The sequence below is a fragment of the Mauremys mutica genome, chromosome 9, assembly GCF_020497125.1.
Source record: "Mauremys mutica isolate MM-2020 ecotype Southern chromosome 9, ASM2049712v1, whole genome shotgun sequence".
Taxonomy (NCBI): domain Eukaryota; kingdom Metazoa; phylum Chordata; order Testudines; family Geoemydidae; genus Mauremys; species Mauremys mutica.
Window position 1 is genome coordinate 105,641,572 of NC_059080.1, and position 18,259 is coordinate 105,659,830.

Sequence of the window (18,259 nt, forward strand, 5' to 3'; positions counted from 1 at the left end):
AACTTGTAACAAGCAGTCTCTTCTTTCATAGTAATTTAAAATGCAGTAACTTGCATCCTGGCTTGAACCCACTAAATTAATTTAAAATGGGTAGATCAGGCATAACACAAGAACAAGGAGGCATTCAGTGAAATAAAAAAGTGGTAAATTCAAAAATAATAAAAAGGAAATATTTCCCCATAACAAATCATAATTAAACTGTGGACCTTACCACAGGAAGTCATTGAGTCCAAGAATTTATCAATATTCAGAAAGGGATACCACTTAGGAATAACAAGAATATCTAGAATTGTTATAGTTAGTGCTAATAAATTTTGGAAGAGGTACTAAACTTTATGGTTTAAACCATTCCCTAATAGAGATTAGGATGAGATCTAATGAGGGTAGACAAATTATCCATTTCTCCCTGCTTCAGGATTTTTACACCTTCCTCTGAAGCATCTGATACTTGCCACTGTTGGAGACAGGATAGATGGAGCTCGGGTCTAATCCAGTATGGAAATTCCTATGTTCCTATGAATGTACGTACTTGGGTTTCATTATTATTGTAGGTGCTGACTGGTTCAAGCACATCTAGGTTTCTGACTTTTGAAATTTCAAGTCAGACTTCCAGGTTTAACTTCAAGGTGGTAGTCAAACTGGCTTACGTTTTATTAGTGCTCGTGGACACTTTGTTTAATCTGAATAAGCCATCAAGGCCTCATTTACAGAAATGTTTTGATCCATTTCTACATTTCCCTGCTCCCACTCCACTGTAATCTATAACAATGATGAATCTTATAAAAGATAAGGAACAAGAAGTATTATCAATTTAATTAATTAATTGACATGTCAGATACAGTGCTACTTAGTTTCCCATGTTGCTTTCTTAATAACTTCAGTCGTGATCTGGAGAGTGACTATACAATATCATGAAGTGAGACATTCTATTTTTGAAAGATTTGAAGGCTAAATTTGTCTTAGCTTTTGTAATGTGCTCATTTCATATCTGAATAAACCTGCACATAGAATTCCACTATGTTACTGTGCAAATACACCCGCTTATATCTTGATAAGCGTAATGCAGTATATTAGTTCTGTCAACACAACTATTTTTTTGAACAATTTTCATTTTAAAATGACATTATTTTGTTAGTGTCCTATCTTCAAAAGAAGGAAATTAACTGAGCTTTTGGCGCAGACAGGATTCCTAATAGCTTCCGTTTATAGTGGTATGCTTTAATGGCAGATAAAATAGACTTGTAAGAAGCTGCTTTAAATAAATAAAATTGCTACAAACTTAAGTGATTATATTTTCCACACCTAGTCATAGGCATTTTCCTGATTTTTGGTCTTTTACTCCCCAGGCGGTGACCTTGAAAGGCAATGCTTTGGGGGCAGTGGAATAGGAGCAAGGAACTGAGAGAAAACCTTGTTTTGTTGAACTATCCATATTAATGGGTCTCTAGAGTTCACTTAGCAGGAAAGTGGTGTTACAATGCAGTTTGATTGTAGGAGGAGGAACAGAGATACTCCTATTGGAAATAGGTATTTTGGTCCTGTCTGGCCAGAGGGAACATTGTTACAATCAGTTTAAGAAATAGCAATCTCTTTTTTTTCCTTCTGATTTATGTATATAAAAGTAACAAACAGCCATTGTTCAAAATATAAATAGCCAGGATTGCAAAATCATCACATATGAAACTATTCATCCTTTCAGTAAACCAATCTCTGCTATACGGTAGAGTCCACAAAAAGTCTGTATAGAGGCAGTCAGATAAAGGTAATCTTTTAGTGGGGAAAAAAAAACAAACAAAAAATGCACAAACAAGCCAAAGAGCAGAATAATTTGGAACACATAGTATCAAATAAAAGTGGAATCACTGGAGCATACAATATATTAAAATTCTGGAAGTATTGACATTTGAACAGTGTCAGCCTCAGAAATTTAGCTGAGAGCAAAAAAAATCTTAGCTTAAAAAGATACTATTTCTGTTCTTTTATTTATCTGTCTGGCTGAAAGATCAGTGGAAATCCAGGAAGGTCAACTTTGGTCTTGTCTACACTGGGCAAGTTTCTGCGCAGTAAAGCAGCTTTCTGCAGTGTAACTCCCGAGGTGTACACACTGCCAAGCCACTTAGGGCATGGCCACACTTGCAGATGTAGAGCGCTTTGAGTTAAACCAGCCTTCGTAGAGCGCAGTAGGGAAAGCGCTGCAATCTGTCCACACTGACAGCTTCAAGCACACTGGCATGGCCACATTTGCGGCACTTGCAGCAGCATTGGGAGTGGTGCATTATGGGCAGCTATCCCAGCATGCAAGTGACTGCAACGTGCTTTTAAAATGGGAGGAGTGGGGTGGAGTGTGACAGAGTGTGTATGTGCGGGGTGGGGGGGGAGAGTGGGTTTTTGGGGGCTGAGAGCATGTCAGTATGCTGTCTTCTAAGTTCAGACAGCAGCAGACCTCTTCCTCCCCCCGCCTCTCTCTCTCACACAGCATTCCACAGTAATGGCTTACATGCCGGCTGTCAGAAATGGAGCTTTGAAAGGGCATTTCTGCATTCCTACAGGAGTTCAAAACAATGACTAGAGTGGCCACTTGAGTTAAGGGGATTATGGGGCGTTTCTGGAGGCCGATCAGAGCACAGTAATGCAACACCTCGTTCACACTGGCGCTGCCGCGCTCCAGTGGGGGTGCAACAAACGTTATTCCACTCGCCAAGGTGTAGTATTCTATACAAAACCTTTAGCTATAGAGAGTGGTGGTGGTTGTGACCAGGAGATTGTAATGACAGCAGTGTGGTACTAATCATATCGCCTTATAATGGCAATTTTGGAATGAAGGATGGTTGTTGTTTTTTCTCACTTTGAGTTTGTAACATTCATTTTTAAATGAAGAAGCTAGAAGCTGAATTGTTGAGCAATTAGGTTTTGAAATGTGAAGTTTCTAAGGCTATGTCTACACATGCGTATGTAGAGCACTGGGAGTTAAACCAGCCCTTGGAGACAGCAGCAAGGAAAGCGCTGCTGTGTGTTCACACTGTGCTCCTTGTGACTGGAGCATGTCCACATTAGCAGCTCTTGCAAGGCCACAGAGAGCAGTGCATTGTGGTAGCTATCCCAGCATGCAAGTGGCTGCAGTGTGCTTTGGGAAAGGTTTGCAATGCCTAATGGGGCACAGCATCACATGATGCAGGGTTCCCAATCCCATTGTTCCATGGGCATCCTACTAGATTGCCAGCTGCTTTTCAAATGAGGGAGTGGGGAGTGGGACAGTGTGTGTATGTGGGGGGAGAGACTGTATGTTTTGGGGGGCAGAGTGTGTCAGCATGCTATCTTGTAAGTTCAGACAGGGGAAGGGGGAAACCCGACATCAGTCCCCGTCTCTCTCTCTCTCTCTCTCTCTCTCTCCGCCCCCCCCCAGCAGGAGCATTCCACAGTACTGGTGTGCTTTGTGTCCCGGAGCAGATAAGCCTACGGGATGTCAGAAACAGAGCTTTGAAATGGGATATCCGCATGCCTGCAGCCGAGTTCAAAACAATGACCAGAGTGGCCACTTGACTTCAAGGGATTATGGGACATTTCTGGAAGGCAATCACAGTGCAGTAATGCAACACATCATCCACACTGACACCGTGGCGTTTCAGCTGGGGTTCAGAAAGCTTTATGCTTCTCATGGAGGTGGATTGCCAGGAGCACTCCAGCTGCGGGGTCCAGGCGCTCTAAGTGCCTTGCCAGTGTGGACACCTCAGGGCACCCAAGGCTGATTTAATGCGCTCCAACTTACAGTCTTAGGCCTTGTCTACATTTGCATTTGCTGTCTTTGTGAAAGTGGGTGAAAGTGACTGCTCAGATTTTTTGAAAAATTGTGTGGTGACTCTTTCTGATTGCTATAGATACTATCAAAGCTTATCTAATTTGGCTCTACAAAGGATGATTGCACTTTTCATGTCCTCTTGTGTAGCAGCCAAAAGTGGTAATCAGGGAGACTAGAAGAGAGTGAGGAGAGACTGGGAAAGAGTTGAGTGAAGATGTCTCAGAAGCTGGGAATGAGCAACAGGTGATGGATCACTTGATGATGACCTGTTCTGTTCATTCCCTCGGGGCACCTGGCACTGGCCACTGTCAGAAGACAGGATACTGGGCCAGATGGACTTTTGGTCTGACCCAGTAGGGCCGTTCTTATGCTATGATATGATATTTGTGATATGCAAGCTTGTCTTGTAATGGCTCAACCGTATGTTACAGTGCTGTATAGCATTTATACTGAAAGCACTTTAAACTTCCATATATTAATTGATGTAATAGGACATGCTGGAGACTTTCATTTATTATTCACATAATAAGAATTGTCTTGTGCATCATACCAGACTTTTGGATGCTGTCCCACTGTTCCAAGAGAGTAAGAATAGTAGCTCAGTGGCTTGAGCATCGGCCTGCTAAACCCAGGGTTGTGAGTTCAATCCTTGAGGAGGCGATTTGAGGATTTAGTTGGGGATTGGTCCTGCTTTAAGCAGGGGGTTGGACTAGATGACTTCCTGAGGTGCCTTCCAACCCTGATATTCTATGATATTTAAAAATTTTGTTAAGGCAAAAGTGGTAACGTGATGTTCCAAAGTTCTATTATAATTCCTTGTTTTCATATGCTTATAACTTTTGATCTGTTCTCCTTTTGGGACTAACTTTTGGGTGAGGACCAAGAAAGGAAAATTATTATTTTTTTAAATATTTATAATAAGATCCATTCATATACAATATGCTTTCTATACAACCAGCTTTATTGTAGCTTTCACTTGTTTATACATTGATTTTCAATACAAACATACATATTTGAAAATAAATCTTTGTGTCACCTTGTGCTTCAAGTAGTATTAAATGACTTTCAAATTCAAGTGATTTTTGAGTATATGTAAACCTGTCGCTTAATGATACTTTATCTAAAGAATTTTTTGTTTTGCTTTGTTTTTATTTGCAGGTATATGTCCCAAGGCAAACACGTAGAAGCAAGAGAACTGATGTATTCAGGGGCACTGTTGTTCTTTAGTCACAGCCAAGTAAGAAATCCTTTTATTTTTTCCAAATTGTTGGAGGGTTAAATGGTGACTCATTAGTGTTAAAGTTTTGGGCTCATAAGCAGTCTAGAGCTTGTCTACACTAGGACAATCAGAAAAGACAAATCAACTAAGATCATGAAGCAATACATAGGTTAAAGCACATTAAACCTTGGTGTGATGTTATTTAGTTCACTTAATCCTTCTTCAAGGATTTGGTTAATTCATCTTAACTTTCCCGAATGTCCCCATGTAGACAAGTCTTTATTGTGGGAAGTTGCTATGTAGTCTTTTCCCAGTGCATGAGTCCTGTGTCTTTTCTGTGTAGAGATTAATTGCATCACTTGTAGAGACTTTGACATTCATGTGTGTCCACACTGCATTTGCAGCCTAAGCCAGTTGTGCTGTATTTTCATGCAGGTTTTCGGTTTACTTTATTAAATTACTACTACTTTTTGTGAGGGTGGAACAGGGTTAATTGTCCCTGTTCCATCTGAAAATTTGCTTTTCACAAAATTCTTTAAGCATTTTCTTGACCTTATTCTAGCAACTAATGATAGCTTCAGCACTAACAATACATTTCTTGTTTTTGTGCACATTTTGTAGCAAAACAGTGCTGCTGATCTGTCCATGCTGGTTTTAGAGTCCTTAGAGAAATCGGACGCAAAAGTAACAGATGAACTACTAGGTGAGATTATCTCATTGTGTTTAGTTTGACAGAGTTTCAAGTGTATTTGCACTTCAGAGAAATTTGTGTTATCAGAAACGTAATGCTCTCCTAAACCTTCAATCCCTTTCATTGTGCCATGAGTTGTGGGCTCCTGTTTTGCTAAGGGGTTAATTTAGTTCCAGAAGTGACATGCAGACACAATTGCTGGAAAAATAATGGATTCTCAGTAATTGATAGGTTTCAGAGTAGCAGCCGTGTTAGTCTGTATCCGCAAAAAAAACAGGAGTACTTGTGGCACCTTAAAGACTAACAAATTTATTGTAGCATGAGCTTTCGTGAGCTAAAGCTCACTTCTTCGGAGCTCACGAAAGCTCATGCTACAATAAATTTGTTAGTCTTTAAGGTGCCACAAGTACTCCTGTTTTTTTTCAGTAATTGATGTGGCTCTAAGCATAGGGACATACTTTGAGCAAACATCACTATGTTTTGTAGGTGGAGCATGATTTTTGGCATTGTCCTCTCCCCAGCACAGGAGCGACAAGTATTGTCTGCACAGTAATTGACCTCTCCGCCGCTTTGATGGACAGCGGCTTCCTATCCAGTCAGTGTGGTGATGTGTGCATTGCCCGCGGGTCGGCCATTTTGTCAAAGAAACTTTGCTTGTCGGGTAAGCGTGCAGTTCATAAAGCCCTTCTTCTGAGCTGCCCAGCTGGAAATCACATGAAGAGTCCCTTCCACATCAACTGCTGTTCTAGGTGCCTGCGGTCCAACTGGAGAATGGGATAGGGAATGCACTTGGTTTCCATAGATCCAGTCTGGCATTTCACTCCACGGTCCTCCAACAGCCCTGCTCCTAATTACAGGCTCCCATCCCTGACACTTCTTATGACTGGTGTGCACCTTCCTAACTGAAGCTTTGTCTCCTCACTGGAACTCCCTGACAGCAAAGGAACATCTGTCTTAAGCCATGGGACATGGGAAGCTGTTCCTACCTAGTGCCAGTTACTAGGCAGGGTATGGTTTCTGGCACTGCAGCGGAGAGGTCAATTGGACGTTACTGATTTACAGAGCTAAGATTGACTTGTACACATGGAAGTACATTGTTCAGTCACTCATTTAAGAAGAACAACTAATCTTTCAAGATGTTTTTACAAAGGTTTATTGATAACAGGAGAAACTTTGCTATGTTCCTGGTAATGTTAATTGCATATTTGTATTGCTTCTAGAAAACTTGGCTAAAGTGTTTAGTTTGATGGATCCAAATTCTCCTGAAAGAGTAGCTTTTGTGTCCAGAGCACTGAAATGGTCCAGCGGTGGATCAGGGAAACTCGGTCATCCGAAACTACATCAGTTATTAGCCATCACGTTGTGGAAAGGTAGGAACAATTGACTTTGCTCATTTTCGTAACACTGAGATTTTAGAAATCTTTTAAGATAATTATATCAATAATTTAATTTTCTTAGAGGTGAAAAAATGAAATATAAATTTGTATAGATTGGGTTTGTTCTTTTCTTATTGTGTATGTTAAAATTTTGCTTGATGAACCTGTTGGAGAGCAGAGCACAGAGTGAGGCTTCCACCTAGTGCTGTAGTAAACCCAGGCTAGTCACAAGAGAGTTTAAGACACCATCGATTATAAGTTATTTCAGTGTCTGCTTTTTTTTTTAATCCTGGATAAACTCACCAGAGACAGTTTCAGCACATGGCAACACTTCCCAGTAGTCTTTAGTGTCGTTTGACTTAGTGTCTACATGAAATTGAGCTCTGATCATCAGGCTTACTTAACATAACTAATTTCAGATCCCTTTTCTTGAATTTATTGTGGTTTCATTATGTGCGAAATCAAGTGTACAATGTGATAAGAGAGAGGTGCATAAAACTATTATTTCGGTCATAGATGATGCATGAATATAAGGTGTGTTATATACAGCCCATACGAACGTTAGTTTGAGAATAATTGAACAAAAAGTCACTTTCTTTGATGTCCCATGGGTCTCTACTAACACCAATATACTAAGTGAACTTTCTAACAAAACAAAATCAGACCTGCTCTTCTGCAGCTCTGAAGTCCGGATGTTAGTCAAAAATAGTAAACTTTACCCCTTGGTCGAAAGTTCAGACTGCCTTTGTTTGATGTGCCTTACTATTTCTCAGTGATATAATTGTGAGAGTTATTGGTTGGCATTTGATGGGTATTGCTGTTGTCAGCTGCCGAGTAAGAATATTTCTGAAGTGTTGGTTTCTCAATGAAGCTCCAGCAGGCGTGTGGACGTGATGAGCGAAGGAAACAGCATGTAATTAAAATTGAGTGTGCTCAGACTAGAGCAGATGACTTGCTAGCCATCCACAGGTGTTCTCTTAGGTCATATTTTTGAGACTTTAATTTGAAGATGGCTGGATTATTAAAATGGGACTTTCGGGTTCAAAATATAATTAATATCATGACTTTGATGTGCCACGGCCATTGGCTAGAATACAGCTTTGCCTAAGATGAAGTTCTGGTAAATCTTTTTATTTCCTATTAACTTTTGCTACAGTATAGAAATAACTTAAGTTTGATAGTGGGAGTGAGTCAGACTAAAATTAGGCGAAACCTCTTCTCCACACAATTCAAGGTAGTGGCATTGGAGTTTAAGGTGAAACTTCTTGCCCCATCATCTCACTACTGGTAATAATATATTTAATGTGCTGATGGTCAAGACTGTAATTTGGTGTATTTGAGGAGTAAGACCGATATAGACAGGGGAAGCAATGTCTGAATACAAACAGTTTTTAAATATTACTAATTCAAAATGTACTTAAAATTTATTTGAAATGGCCATTTCCTTGTATTTGTTGTATATACCCATGTTTGCATAACAGCCCCCATGACACATCTGTTTGGAAAAGGAACAAACCTACCAAATGTTCTTGAATTTAGCATAACAAACTGATTTCTTAACAGCTGTTTTCTTGTTGTCTTTCTTCTGTAGAGCAAAACTATTGTGAATCTCGGTATCACTTCTTGCACTCCACAGATGGCGAAGGATGTGCTAATATGCTAGTAGAATATTCATCATCCAGGGGATATCGCAGTGAGGTGGACATGTTTGTAGCTCAGGCAGTCTTACAGTAGGTGTTCAACATTTATTTGATATGAAAGTGTTTGCTGTGCAAAGTGTTGGATTAAACTATTTGCATTCTGGGGTCTGGCCTCAAGCAAAGTAGGGTAACTGAGTTAAATATATCTTTTTGCAAAAGAAATTGTAAAAGTGAATTAAGTTTTTTAGTCTTTTGTGTAGTTAGTGAGGTGGAAAAACTTTGTATATTGATTCAAAGATTGTATGTGACCCACTCCCACAATTTATATATTTGTGTGTGTGTTTTAAAAAAAAAAATTTGACAGTGAAGGTGTGAAAGCACACTAACTATTGGGAGAATTAAACTAATCCATCTGAATCTGAGAGTAGCATCGTCATAATTAAAGTAAAAGTTCTCCTTTTAAGAGGTAGTTAGTGCCCTTATGTTAAAAATGAACTTGTAATCATTTGTAAGATTCCCTTCTCTTCATAATACCCCCTGAAAGGCTGATGATGAAATATGTCCTTGTCATTATTATTCATGTGATGGTGGTGCCCAGAGGCCCAGATCATTGTACTGGGCTGTGTGCAAACACAAAAGGCTGATGTGGTTCCTGCCTGGCAGCTTGCCATCTAAGAACTACTTTTGTTTCATCAAGCACATTCAATGGCAATGTAGGGTACTTCAGTGAGTGGAGTTACTGCCAGTTTCCTAAGATCATTAAAGTATTTGTTTTACAGGGGGAAGGAATACATATAATTTTGCAGGTTTACAAACTGATAATCAAATACTTTGATTTACTAGCCTGGACTGTGTCAATTTTAACTCAGTTTTAACTAACACACTCTGAAGATGAGCAGTTCCCAGGTTGCCTGCCTAACTGTCAGCGAAAATGGCTTCCCTTTCATCTGTCACCTCTAATTTTTTTATTATAATAAGCCTCTTGTATGGAGGGTTGGATAGGTTGGAACAGTATTTGCTTTTGTCATGCTGAAACACCTCTCAAGCCTAGTCTTTCTGCTTTTACTGTAACATTCTCCAACCTGTAAACTGGAGCAGTCCCTTTATGGGTTTCCAGTACAGGCAGGGCAATTACATGTGTTGAAAAGCATTTATAAGGTATATTCTGCCAAGCAGTATTTATGCAACTAAATCTTTTACTGACCTAGATATATTGCTAAAATAAATCTTACAACATATGTGGATTTATCACAAGGTATAATCCCATGCAAAATTGATGTTGTAAGTTCAGCAGTGAACAATAATAATAATAAAAACCCACAATGTCTAATGGTTCAGGTACAGAGGCTAATACAGAACTGAAAATGAAGTCTCTCATTGCAGCCCTCTCAATACTTACTAGCATTTACCACCTGAGCACAAAGTTCCCAGTAAGTGTGCGGGTCTTGCAAAAACTAGAACTAGAAATAACTTGGCATTATTCAAGAATCAGATGATCTTGGTCATCAATCAGTTCATTAACTAGTGACAAATTCTGTTTGAGAATCTGACTGTATTTACTTAAGATAAGACTTGTAGACATTTAGACACAATATGGACAGAATTTGTTTGATGTAGTAGCACTGAATCAGTACCAAGAGTAGAAGGGAAATTTGTTTTGTCATTCAGGATTTACAGCTGCACACCAAAAGAGGGGGGTGATTATTTTGGATATCAGGAAAAATGAGGTATGCGCTGAAATTAAAATTTATTTCCACGGGATAAACTTTTGGCCGCAGTAAGGACAGTTCCAGTTAACCTGAATTATGCATAAAAAGTAGCACCCATTATAATTTTTCATGAGCTTCTGATAGAGGTTGAATAAAGTTGGATAGAATGTCTTCCTTTAGATTAACTTTCTCATTAACTATTACTGTCTAAGCTAACAGTATGACTCTTATTCATTTGCAAATGCTTCTGGTGTTCTTTAAAGTCGTTTAACAATTTTCTCCTTGGCTGATTTTAAGTAGTTGCTACAGCTCTTCATTTTCAGTTAATAGAGCTTCTGTTATTAACTGATCTATTGAGCCTGGTGTGGCTTTTTAAGTTAAAGTTATTGTAGATCAGAGTGAACATTAGACTTTTTTTTTTCTTAGTTTAAAAGAAATTCTTGGAAGCTCCCAAATACCTTTTTCAACATCTATTTTACTGCTTCCTCTTTCAGATTTCTCTGCTTAAAAAACAAGACCAGTGCATCAGTGGTTTTTACGACATATACACAGAAACATCCTTCAATAGAAAAGGGGCCTCCATTTGTACAACCATTGCTAAATTTCATCTGGTTTCTGTTACTGGCTGTGGATGGGTATGACTTTTTATTACTTTGGTTTTAATTAACTTTTTCATTTTGTGCTATGATTACATTTTGTGCTTTGTTTCCTTTCTAGAGGAAAACTAACAGTATTTACAGTATTGTGTGAACAGTATCAACCTTCGCTGAAAAGAGATCCTATGTATAATGAGGTGAGTTATCAGTAGTTAGCTGTAACACAGCCCAGTAGAATTGATTAAATAATGCCTTTTCAACATAACATATATACATGCCCTCAGTTGGGGAGTGGGGTCGGAGGCTTGCCCCCCTCCTTGCATACCGTGGCTCTGCGCGGCTGCCAGAAGCAGTGGCACAAATCCCCTCTGGCTCTTACATGTAGGGGCAGCCAAGGTGCTGGGCACGCTGCCCCTGCTCCAAACACCGCTCCCGTTGGTCGGGAGCCATGGTCAATGGGAGCTGCAGGGGTGGTGTCTGCAGACGGGGCAGTGTGCAGAGCTGCCTGGTTGAGCCTCCGCATAGGAGCCAGAGGGGGACATGCCGCTGCTTCTGGGAGCTGCTTGAGGTAAGCGCTGCCCAGAGCCTGAACCCCTGACCCCCTCCCACGCCCCAACCTCCAGCCCATATCCCCCTCCTGTCCTCCGAACCCCTTGCTCCCAGCCCGGAGCACCCTCCTGCACCTCCTCCCAACCCATCGTCCCCAGCCCCACCCCAGAGCCTGCACCCCCAGCCAGAACCTTCACCCTCCCCACACCCTAACCGCCTGCCCCAGCCCGGAGCCCCCTTCTGCACACTGAACTCCTCATTTCTGGACCCACCACAGAGCCCACAGCCCCCAGCTGGAGCTCTCACCCCCTACTGCACCCCAACCTCCAATTTTGTGAGCATTCATGGCCCGCCATACAATTTCTGTACCCAGATGTGCCAAAAAGTTTGCCCACTCCTGTGCTAGAAAATTTTAGGGCTTGACTTTTCTTATCATAGATACTTTGACATGTATAAACAATTAACATCTGTTTTGTGTGTCATTTCAGTACCTAGATAGAATAGGACAGCTGTTCTTTGGAGTTCCACCCAAGCAGACGTCATCCTATGGAGGATTACTAGGTAATTTATAACAATGAAATGTCTATGGATACAACGTCTAATCTTTTTGGAAATAGTACCAGTTTATGGACTATTACTCACCCATTGTATTTGGCCTAATTTATGTATAGTGTCTTTGACACAAGTAAACATAGATAAAATTAGTCACCAATATAAAATGAATCAGTTACACTTGTAATGTAATGGATATGAAGTTTGTAAAATCCTCACTTTGGTTAAAAAAGGGAAGAAATGGTATAATATCCCTATAAATATTAAATCTGAGATTAAATAGTAAATTGCAAAGTAAACCCTTCGCCTGAAATTTATGCATTGGCTTAACTTGAAGCATATGAGTATTCCTATTAATTTCAATGGGAATATTCATTTCTTAAAGTTGAGTACGTCTGGAAGTATTTGCGGAACTGGGACCTTAGAGAGAAGTCTAATATTTTTCAAAGTAAGTAGTGTTTGTGTAGTAAATATTTATTTCTGCATGAGGAATCAATATTAATACAGTTTTTCTACAAAAGTCTTATCGGAAGAAATCAAAACATCAGTTACTAAGTACTATTCACGTTTTGTTTTGTGTTTTTTAAATCACAGCGGAACACATTGAGTCACATTATATTTAAAAAATCATTGACTACAATATTTTCCCATAAAGAAATAAGTTCTTCCTTAGAAACTTCTTTGGCTTATAATAAATACGTGTTTAATTCCTTTATCTGGTACCCAAAGTTTAGTAAAAATATCACTATTGTAATTGATCCAGTATGTAAACAGGCTTTCAGAAGTTTGAATCTGTGAGAGTGAGATGGAGGGCGTGTGAACGCTATGTTACAAACCACAATTTTGTTTCCCAAGATTCATTCCTGTATTTAAGGCAGATGCTACAATGTACATCTGTCCTGCCATTCAGTGCTTTCAGCAACTTTTCCAGGGTTAACAGAGGCAACTTCAGTAAAAGCTGGAACCTAAAAAGCATGTCAATAATCAATCACTCTGATATATCTAAAAACTTTTTTAATTTCTCAGATGTCTTTTTAGGGGCTGGTCACTAAAGTGCTGATTGTCCTCAAATCCCACTGAAGTTAGAATTCTCCATATTTTACTCCTGACAGAATTCTGCGCCCATGGGAGGCGCGGGTGCAGAATTCATATGGCCCTCATATTTCTGTGCCCCCCACGCAGAAAAACGGAAAAGAAATCTGGGGGGGACACGCATCTCTTCCCCAGCAGCCAAGGCAGTGCTTCTGTTCCAGAGACGCAAATCACTGCAGGGGGAGAGGGGCTCCATGTGTGTGCCTACTGGGGCTGGCCAACAAGTGAGAGAGACTGTCCCTCTCTCGATACTGCCGCCCTAAGGCGGTGGAGGAGGATAGGTCTTTTTGTTATTCAGGAGGAAGGCTCTGTCCCTGAGGCAGAAGTGTAGCTGCCTGCCTGCCTAATAAAATATAACTTCTTGAGAACTGAAAAAAACACTTAATTAAATATTAGTATCATGTTACTGAAAATTGTTTGTTTTTATGTTAAAGAAAATAGCTTTTGTAAAAAAAAAACACACCACTACATTTTGTTAATGTTTCTGTTGATTGTTAATTGATCTCATTCTCTGAAGCAGAAATGTAGCAACCTGTCTGCATAGTAACATTGTTAATTATTCTGTTGTTAGTTAACTGTTCCCATTCTCAGGGCAAATAAAACATTTACCAAGCAGTCAATTAAATGTCAGGACAATCAGAACCAAACCCCTTTCCAAAGTACCCAGGTAGGTCCAGAACAATGATGAACAAAACTGTATGACTTTCATGTGTGAAAGTCTGAGCAATTTTAAAATGACATTCTACTCCCTCCCTCCCGTTTGGTGTTCTGTAATGCAGTTTAAATGAAAATCCAGGATTATAACTGGAATGCAGGGTATTAGTTACCAAGTATTTCTAATTTAACTTTAACATGTTTAGGAAATGCTGAATAGTTATTGTGACTTTTTTCTGTGTTGTACTTTAAATAACTTACCAAAATAATTGAAACTAGTGTGATTATATTGCATTATTTTGACAAATAAAATTCTGCAGAATTTTGCATATTTTTTAAAGTCTGGCGCAGAATTTTGTGGCACAGAATCTCCCCAGGAGTAATATTTAGTCAATGTTTCAGTTGGAAAAAGTAGCTTTCAAAATTAATGTAAATAACTTCACTGCTTATATGGTTTTTAATTTAAAATATATTGATTTGTTTTGTTTGTAAATGGAGACTCAGATGCTCAGACTTTTTATAGAACAATGTTTGGCTTCAACTTCAGCTCTCTAGTTTTCTAGTCCATTCTAGCTCAGATTTTAAAGTGCTCTAGCTCACTTTGGCATGCAGTTTTTGAGATGATTACTGTGGTTTTCTGTAATCACTTTTTATTAATGATAAAATGTTTTTCACATGCGGTTTTTAAAAATTGGCTTTGTTTTTAAAGAATTATTCATTCTGAAGTAAAAAATTTTCATATAACAGTAAGCACCTGAATAACTTAAAGGGACATAAGAAACACAGATTGGGCCTGCAATGTACCCTACTGTGAAACTGCTGTAATTTGCGGAATACCTTTTAATGTCTATATTTATATTTTTAATTATCCACTCCATTACAGTAATGAACTTCAAAATAAAATAGTTTACTCCACCAGTTTTCTAAAATTAAAATGTAACTATCCTGTATTTAATTATAGGAAATCTTTTAAACAGTCTGATGGGAGCTGGGGAAGATGATGATGCAGAAGATGGTCAAGAAGATAGCAGTCCTATTGAACTTGATTGAATTTTTTTTCATTAGGAGCTGCATGAATTTGGCAGTTGGGTAACTCAAAAGACAATTTCAGAATTTGAGTCCTGCAATTGTTTCTCAACAACTAAAAGGGCTCCTCTGTTCTGTTAAAGAAGGTTGCTGAAATGTTTTATGATGTTTGGTCTATATTATTTATGTAAAAAGAAATAGCCAATAGAACTGATTGGAATGATTGTTATCAGACTTCCAATATGCTGGCTGGTGGCTTTGATTAAGATATATAGTCTTCTACAGTTTCAAATGCAGTATTCCCTTTTTCACAACAATACAAAATAAAGCATAAACATTCGTTTGTTGCTTTACATTTTTAAACCAGTTTTGTTTTAATGTATTAAGAAAAATACTTGACCTTTGCTGTCACAAAGGAATGTCTTGAAAGGCAGGGTAAATAGTTGTATAGCTGATCTATAAACCCAGTGCCAAAAGTATTTCAAGACAACCCAAAGAGGGTGTAATTAAAGGTGCACATTCAGGAAACTTCAATACCCCACACACATCCCTGAAATTCATTCCTGTCACAGCAATTAGTATAATTTGCACACTCCAGAACAATTCTGTGTATCTAAAATCAGTCTCCAAATTACACCATTCTTATACAGATGTTCCTTTATCAGAGGAGAGGTGAACAACCACTTATAAGAATGGATATTTGAATGTAGATCATTGGCTGCTAATTAGACCAGAATTTTTTAGCCTTGTTGTTTTATACATAGATATTCAGCAGCTAAAAAACCTCCTCCAACATATTAGTTTTTTTTCTTTTAGAATGAAGTCTTTTAGGTAGGTCTGTAATAGTGTGTAAAGGTGACAGTTTGAGGTTTTGTTTTAGTAACCAAACAAAACCACTACTTTTTTTTTTTTTTTTTTTGCTACAAGCAGCACATGGAAATCTTTGAAACACAGTTCTATTTACAGAAAAGGGATACTGCAAAACTATCAGTTCTTTAAGATGCAATATTTATTTTTATTGGGTGGTTGATTCATTTAACACTTTATGTAAAAAATAATAACCACAAACTGTGCATTAGGCATAATAATTCTTGTCTCCTTTGAATGCAGTGCACCACGTGATAGCTGTATGATTAAAAGATGAAATCGGGGAAACACTTTATTTTTTCACATCTAAAATAAAAGGCTTAGATTAATACACAGTGATCATGCATGGGGGGAATAATACATTTTTATTTACTGTAAAAAAAAAATGAATTTAAAGGAGGACTTTGTGTTAATTGTTGAGTATTAAATAAATACTTTATACTGGGATCTGCAGCACTGTTGCTTTTTGACAGTTTCACAATTGGAGGTCTCATATTTTAAGGCATTTCCCCCTGACATAACCATTGATTATGCAGTTCTCATCTTAGGCTTTGGATAACTTCTGCAGTTTTGACTTGCTTCATACCTCCAGAAGTCAATAGCTCTTGGTTAAAACTAGTTCTGGGATATGGTTGCTACAAGTACAGACTGACAGAGTTCCTCAAACTGTGTCAGGCAGTCAATAGGAAGTTTGTATATTCATGCTTTCCAGCAGTCGAGCTCTGCTTCTCTAACCCTTTCCCCCTCCTACCTTGATTAGAGTTGGTGCAATGGGAAGCAACCTTACCTGTTTGGTCTTAAATGGCAGTTTCCCTTCTGTTTGCTTAATCCTTTTTGTTTGCTGGAAGCTTAAATGTATTTCTCTGAACAACATGGAGCAGGAGAAGATCCACAGTAAACCCTATATGATACCACAGGTCTCCCTTAAAGAAGCATTCTGGGTGACCTGGGAAAAATGCTTCAAACCATAATCTCAGGTGCCAGTTTTTGCTGGCTCAGAGATGCAGCCCATAACTGTCTGAGGTAATTGGCTCTATGAATGGTTCTAGGGACACATGTTGTGTAGCCTCCTGAATCCCACTCTATACCCCTCATTTGCAGACAGTGCACCATCTCTTGGAGATGGAGCTCCTCAACATATCCTGAACAATCCAGAGTTCTGGACAGTATATCTCGGGTAACTTTACCAAAAATAGAGGGAGTGGATCTGCGCTCTAACACAAAAGCTTAGCAGTGACCCCAGTAGTATTAAGGTGGAATAACTTCCCAGTGCATGGACAATCGGAGGTCCTCTTAAGTCACTTGGGCACTTGTGAAAATCCCACCCAAATGATCATGGGATTTTTAATGCTGGGATGTTGTTACATGCCGATCAATTATATTTAAAGCAAGTGCCTAGTTTAAGTGAATTTATTGCCAAGTGCAGAGGGAATAATTGTAGGAGCTCTTTCAAATACGGAATAACCGGGATCCCCAGCTTCCTGAGAAACAAGTTTGAAAAGCTCTGAGCCTGCAAATAGATTCCGTGGAGATGGGCTTCTGCAGTGCCCAACTGAGGTTAATGGGCCTGTATGCATCATTTGGTAGGATTGATTGGTGCTTTAATGAATAATTTTTATGGCCCCCGTGTACTATAAATGACTAAGTTATATAGCAACACTCCTTGTGCAGCAGAGCTGCACTAATGTTAAGTGGTTATGAAATCATTTTGCATTGTGACAGGAATACCAGTCATGCAGCGTTTAGGAGGGGAGTCTTTTTGGACTCTAGCCATGGGAAGAGGGGGTTGGAGGAAGAGTGGCTTGCAGGGAAAGGGGGCACATGGAGCAACATGAGGAGCAAAAAAAAAATCTAACACTTCTGAGAGAAATCAACTACCACTTGGTATTCCATGCCAGGCTCCATTCCTATGGGGTTTAGGTGCTCTGCTGGGCAGCCACCATCTCCCACTGCTCCCCAACCAAGACCAAGTGCTTTGGCCCTTTCTGGCCACTGCCTCTGAGATGATGTCATAGAGCAGGAGGGTCTTTTCTCGTTTGCTCTTCTGAATCACAAAGCTCATTTTTCTGCCCCCTGCATTGCCCATTCCAGGCCAGCAGTGCAGAACAGGTACAAGAAACCCAGAGAGCCTTTCTCTGGCTGTTGCTTTGCAGTGCTTTACCCCCATCTAGTGTTCTCATTCCCAGTGCTGTTTCACTGGGTGGAATAGATGCACCTAACTACTTGGGTTGTTGCAATGAAGAATTTAGGAATGACAGAATTTGAAATACACTAGTGTACATCAGCTACAATCACCAGTCGGCAGCAATGCACAATTGTACACAAGATGCTCTCAGAACTTCAGTTTTTGTCTGTGGCAATGGTATTATAGAGCAGCAGCACCCGCTCCATATAAAGGTTAAAACTAGCTTTACAGTAAAAACCCACTTCCAAAGAACCCCATCCACCCATACCTAGCTTCCCCCAAAGTCTCTTCCTCCCACCCCGCTATA

At 39.3% G+C, this 18,259-nt stretch overlaps 1 protein-coding gene across 3 annotated transcripts; it reads left to right on the top strand.

Moving 5' to 3' along the window:
- The first annotated feature begins 498 nt into the window (after positions 1 to 498).
- LOC123378089 (Golgi to ER traffic protein 4 homolog) lies at positions 499 to 16,214 on the top strand. Of its 3 annotated transcripts, XM_045031572.1 has the most exons (10): positions 499 to 521; positions 4,955 to 5,033; positions 5,637 to 5,718; positions 6,233 to 6,367; positions 6,927 to 7,076; positions 8,674 to 8,812; positions 10,926 to 11,066; positions 11,149 to 11,224; positions 12,065 to 12,137; positions 14,836 to 16,214. In XM_045031572.1, coding segments are annotated over exons 1-10 (966 nt in total). In that variant the 5' UTR covers positions 499 to 519; the 3' UTR covers positions 14,925 to 16,214. The 3 variants fall into 3 exon arrangements, with proteins under 3 accessions (XP_044887507.1, XP_044887508.1, XP_044887509.1); XM_045031573.1 differs by lacking the exon at positions 6,233 to 6,367 and having other exon boundaries at positions 502 to 521; XM_045031574.1 differs by lacking the exon at positions 499 to 521 and having other exon boundaries at positions 4,987 to 5,033; positions 6,193 to 6,367.
- Positions 16,215 to 18,259: the final 2,045 nt, after the last annotated feature.

Excerpts from the sequence above, each read along its gene's own strand:
- LOC123378089 (XM_045031572.1), top strand. Across the intron at positions 6,368-6,926 it reads AAAGAAACTTTGCTTGTCGG|AAAACTTGGCTAAAGTGTTT; the intron begins GTAAGCGTGCAG and ends TATTGCTTCTAG. Across the intron at positions 11,225-12,064 it reads GAGATCCTATGTATAATGAG|TACCTAGATAGAATAGGACA; the intron begins GTGAGTTATCAG and ends GTGTCATTTCAG.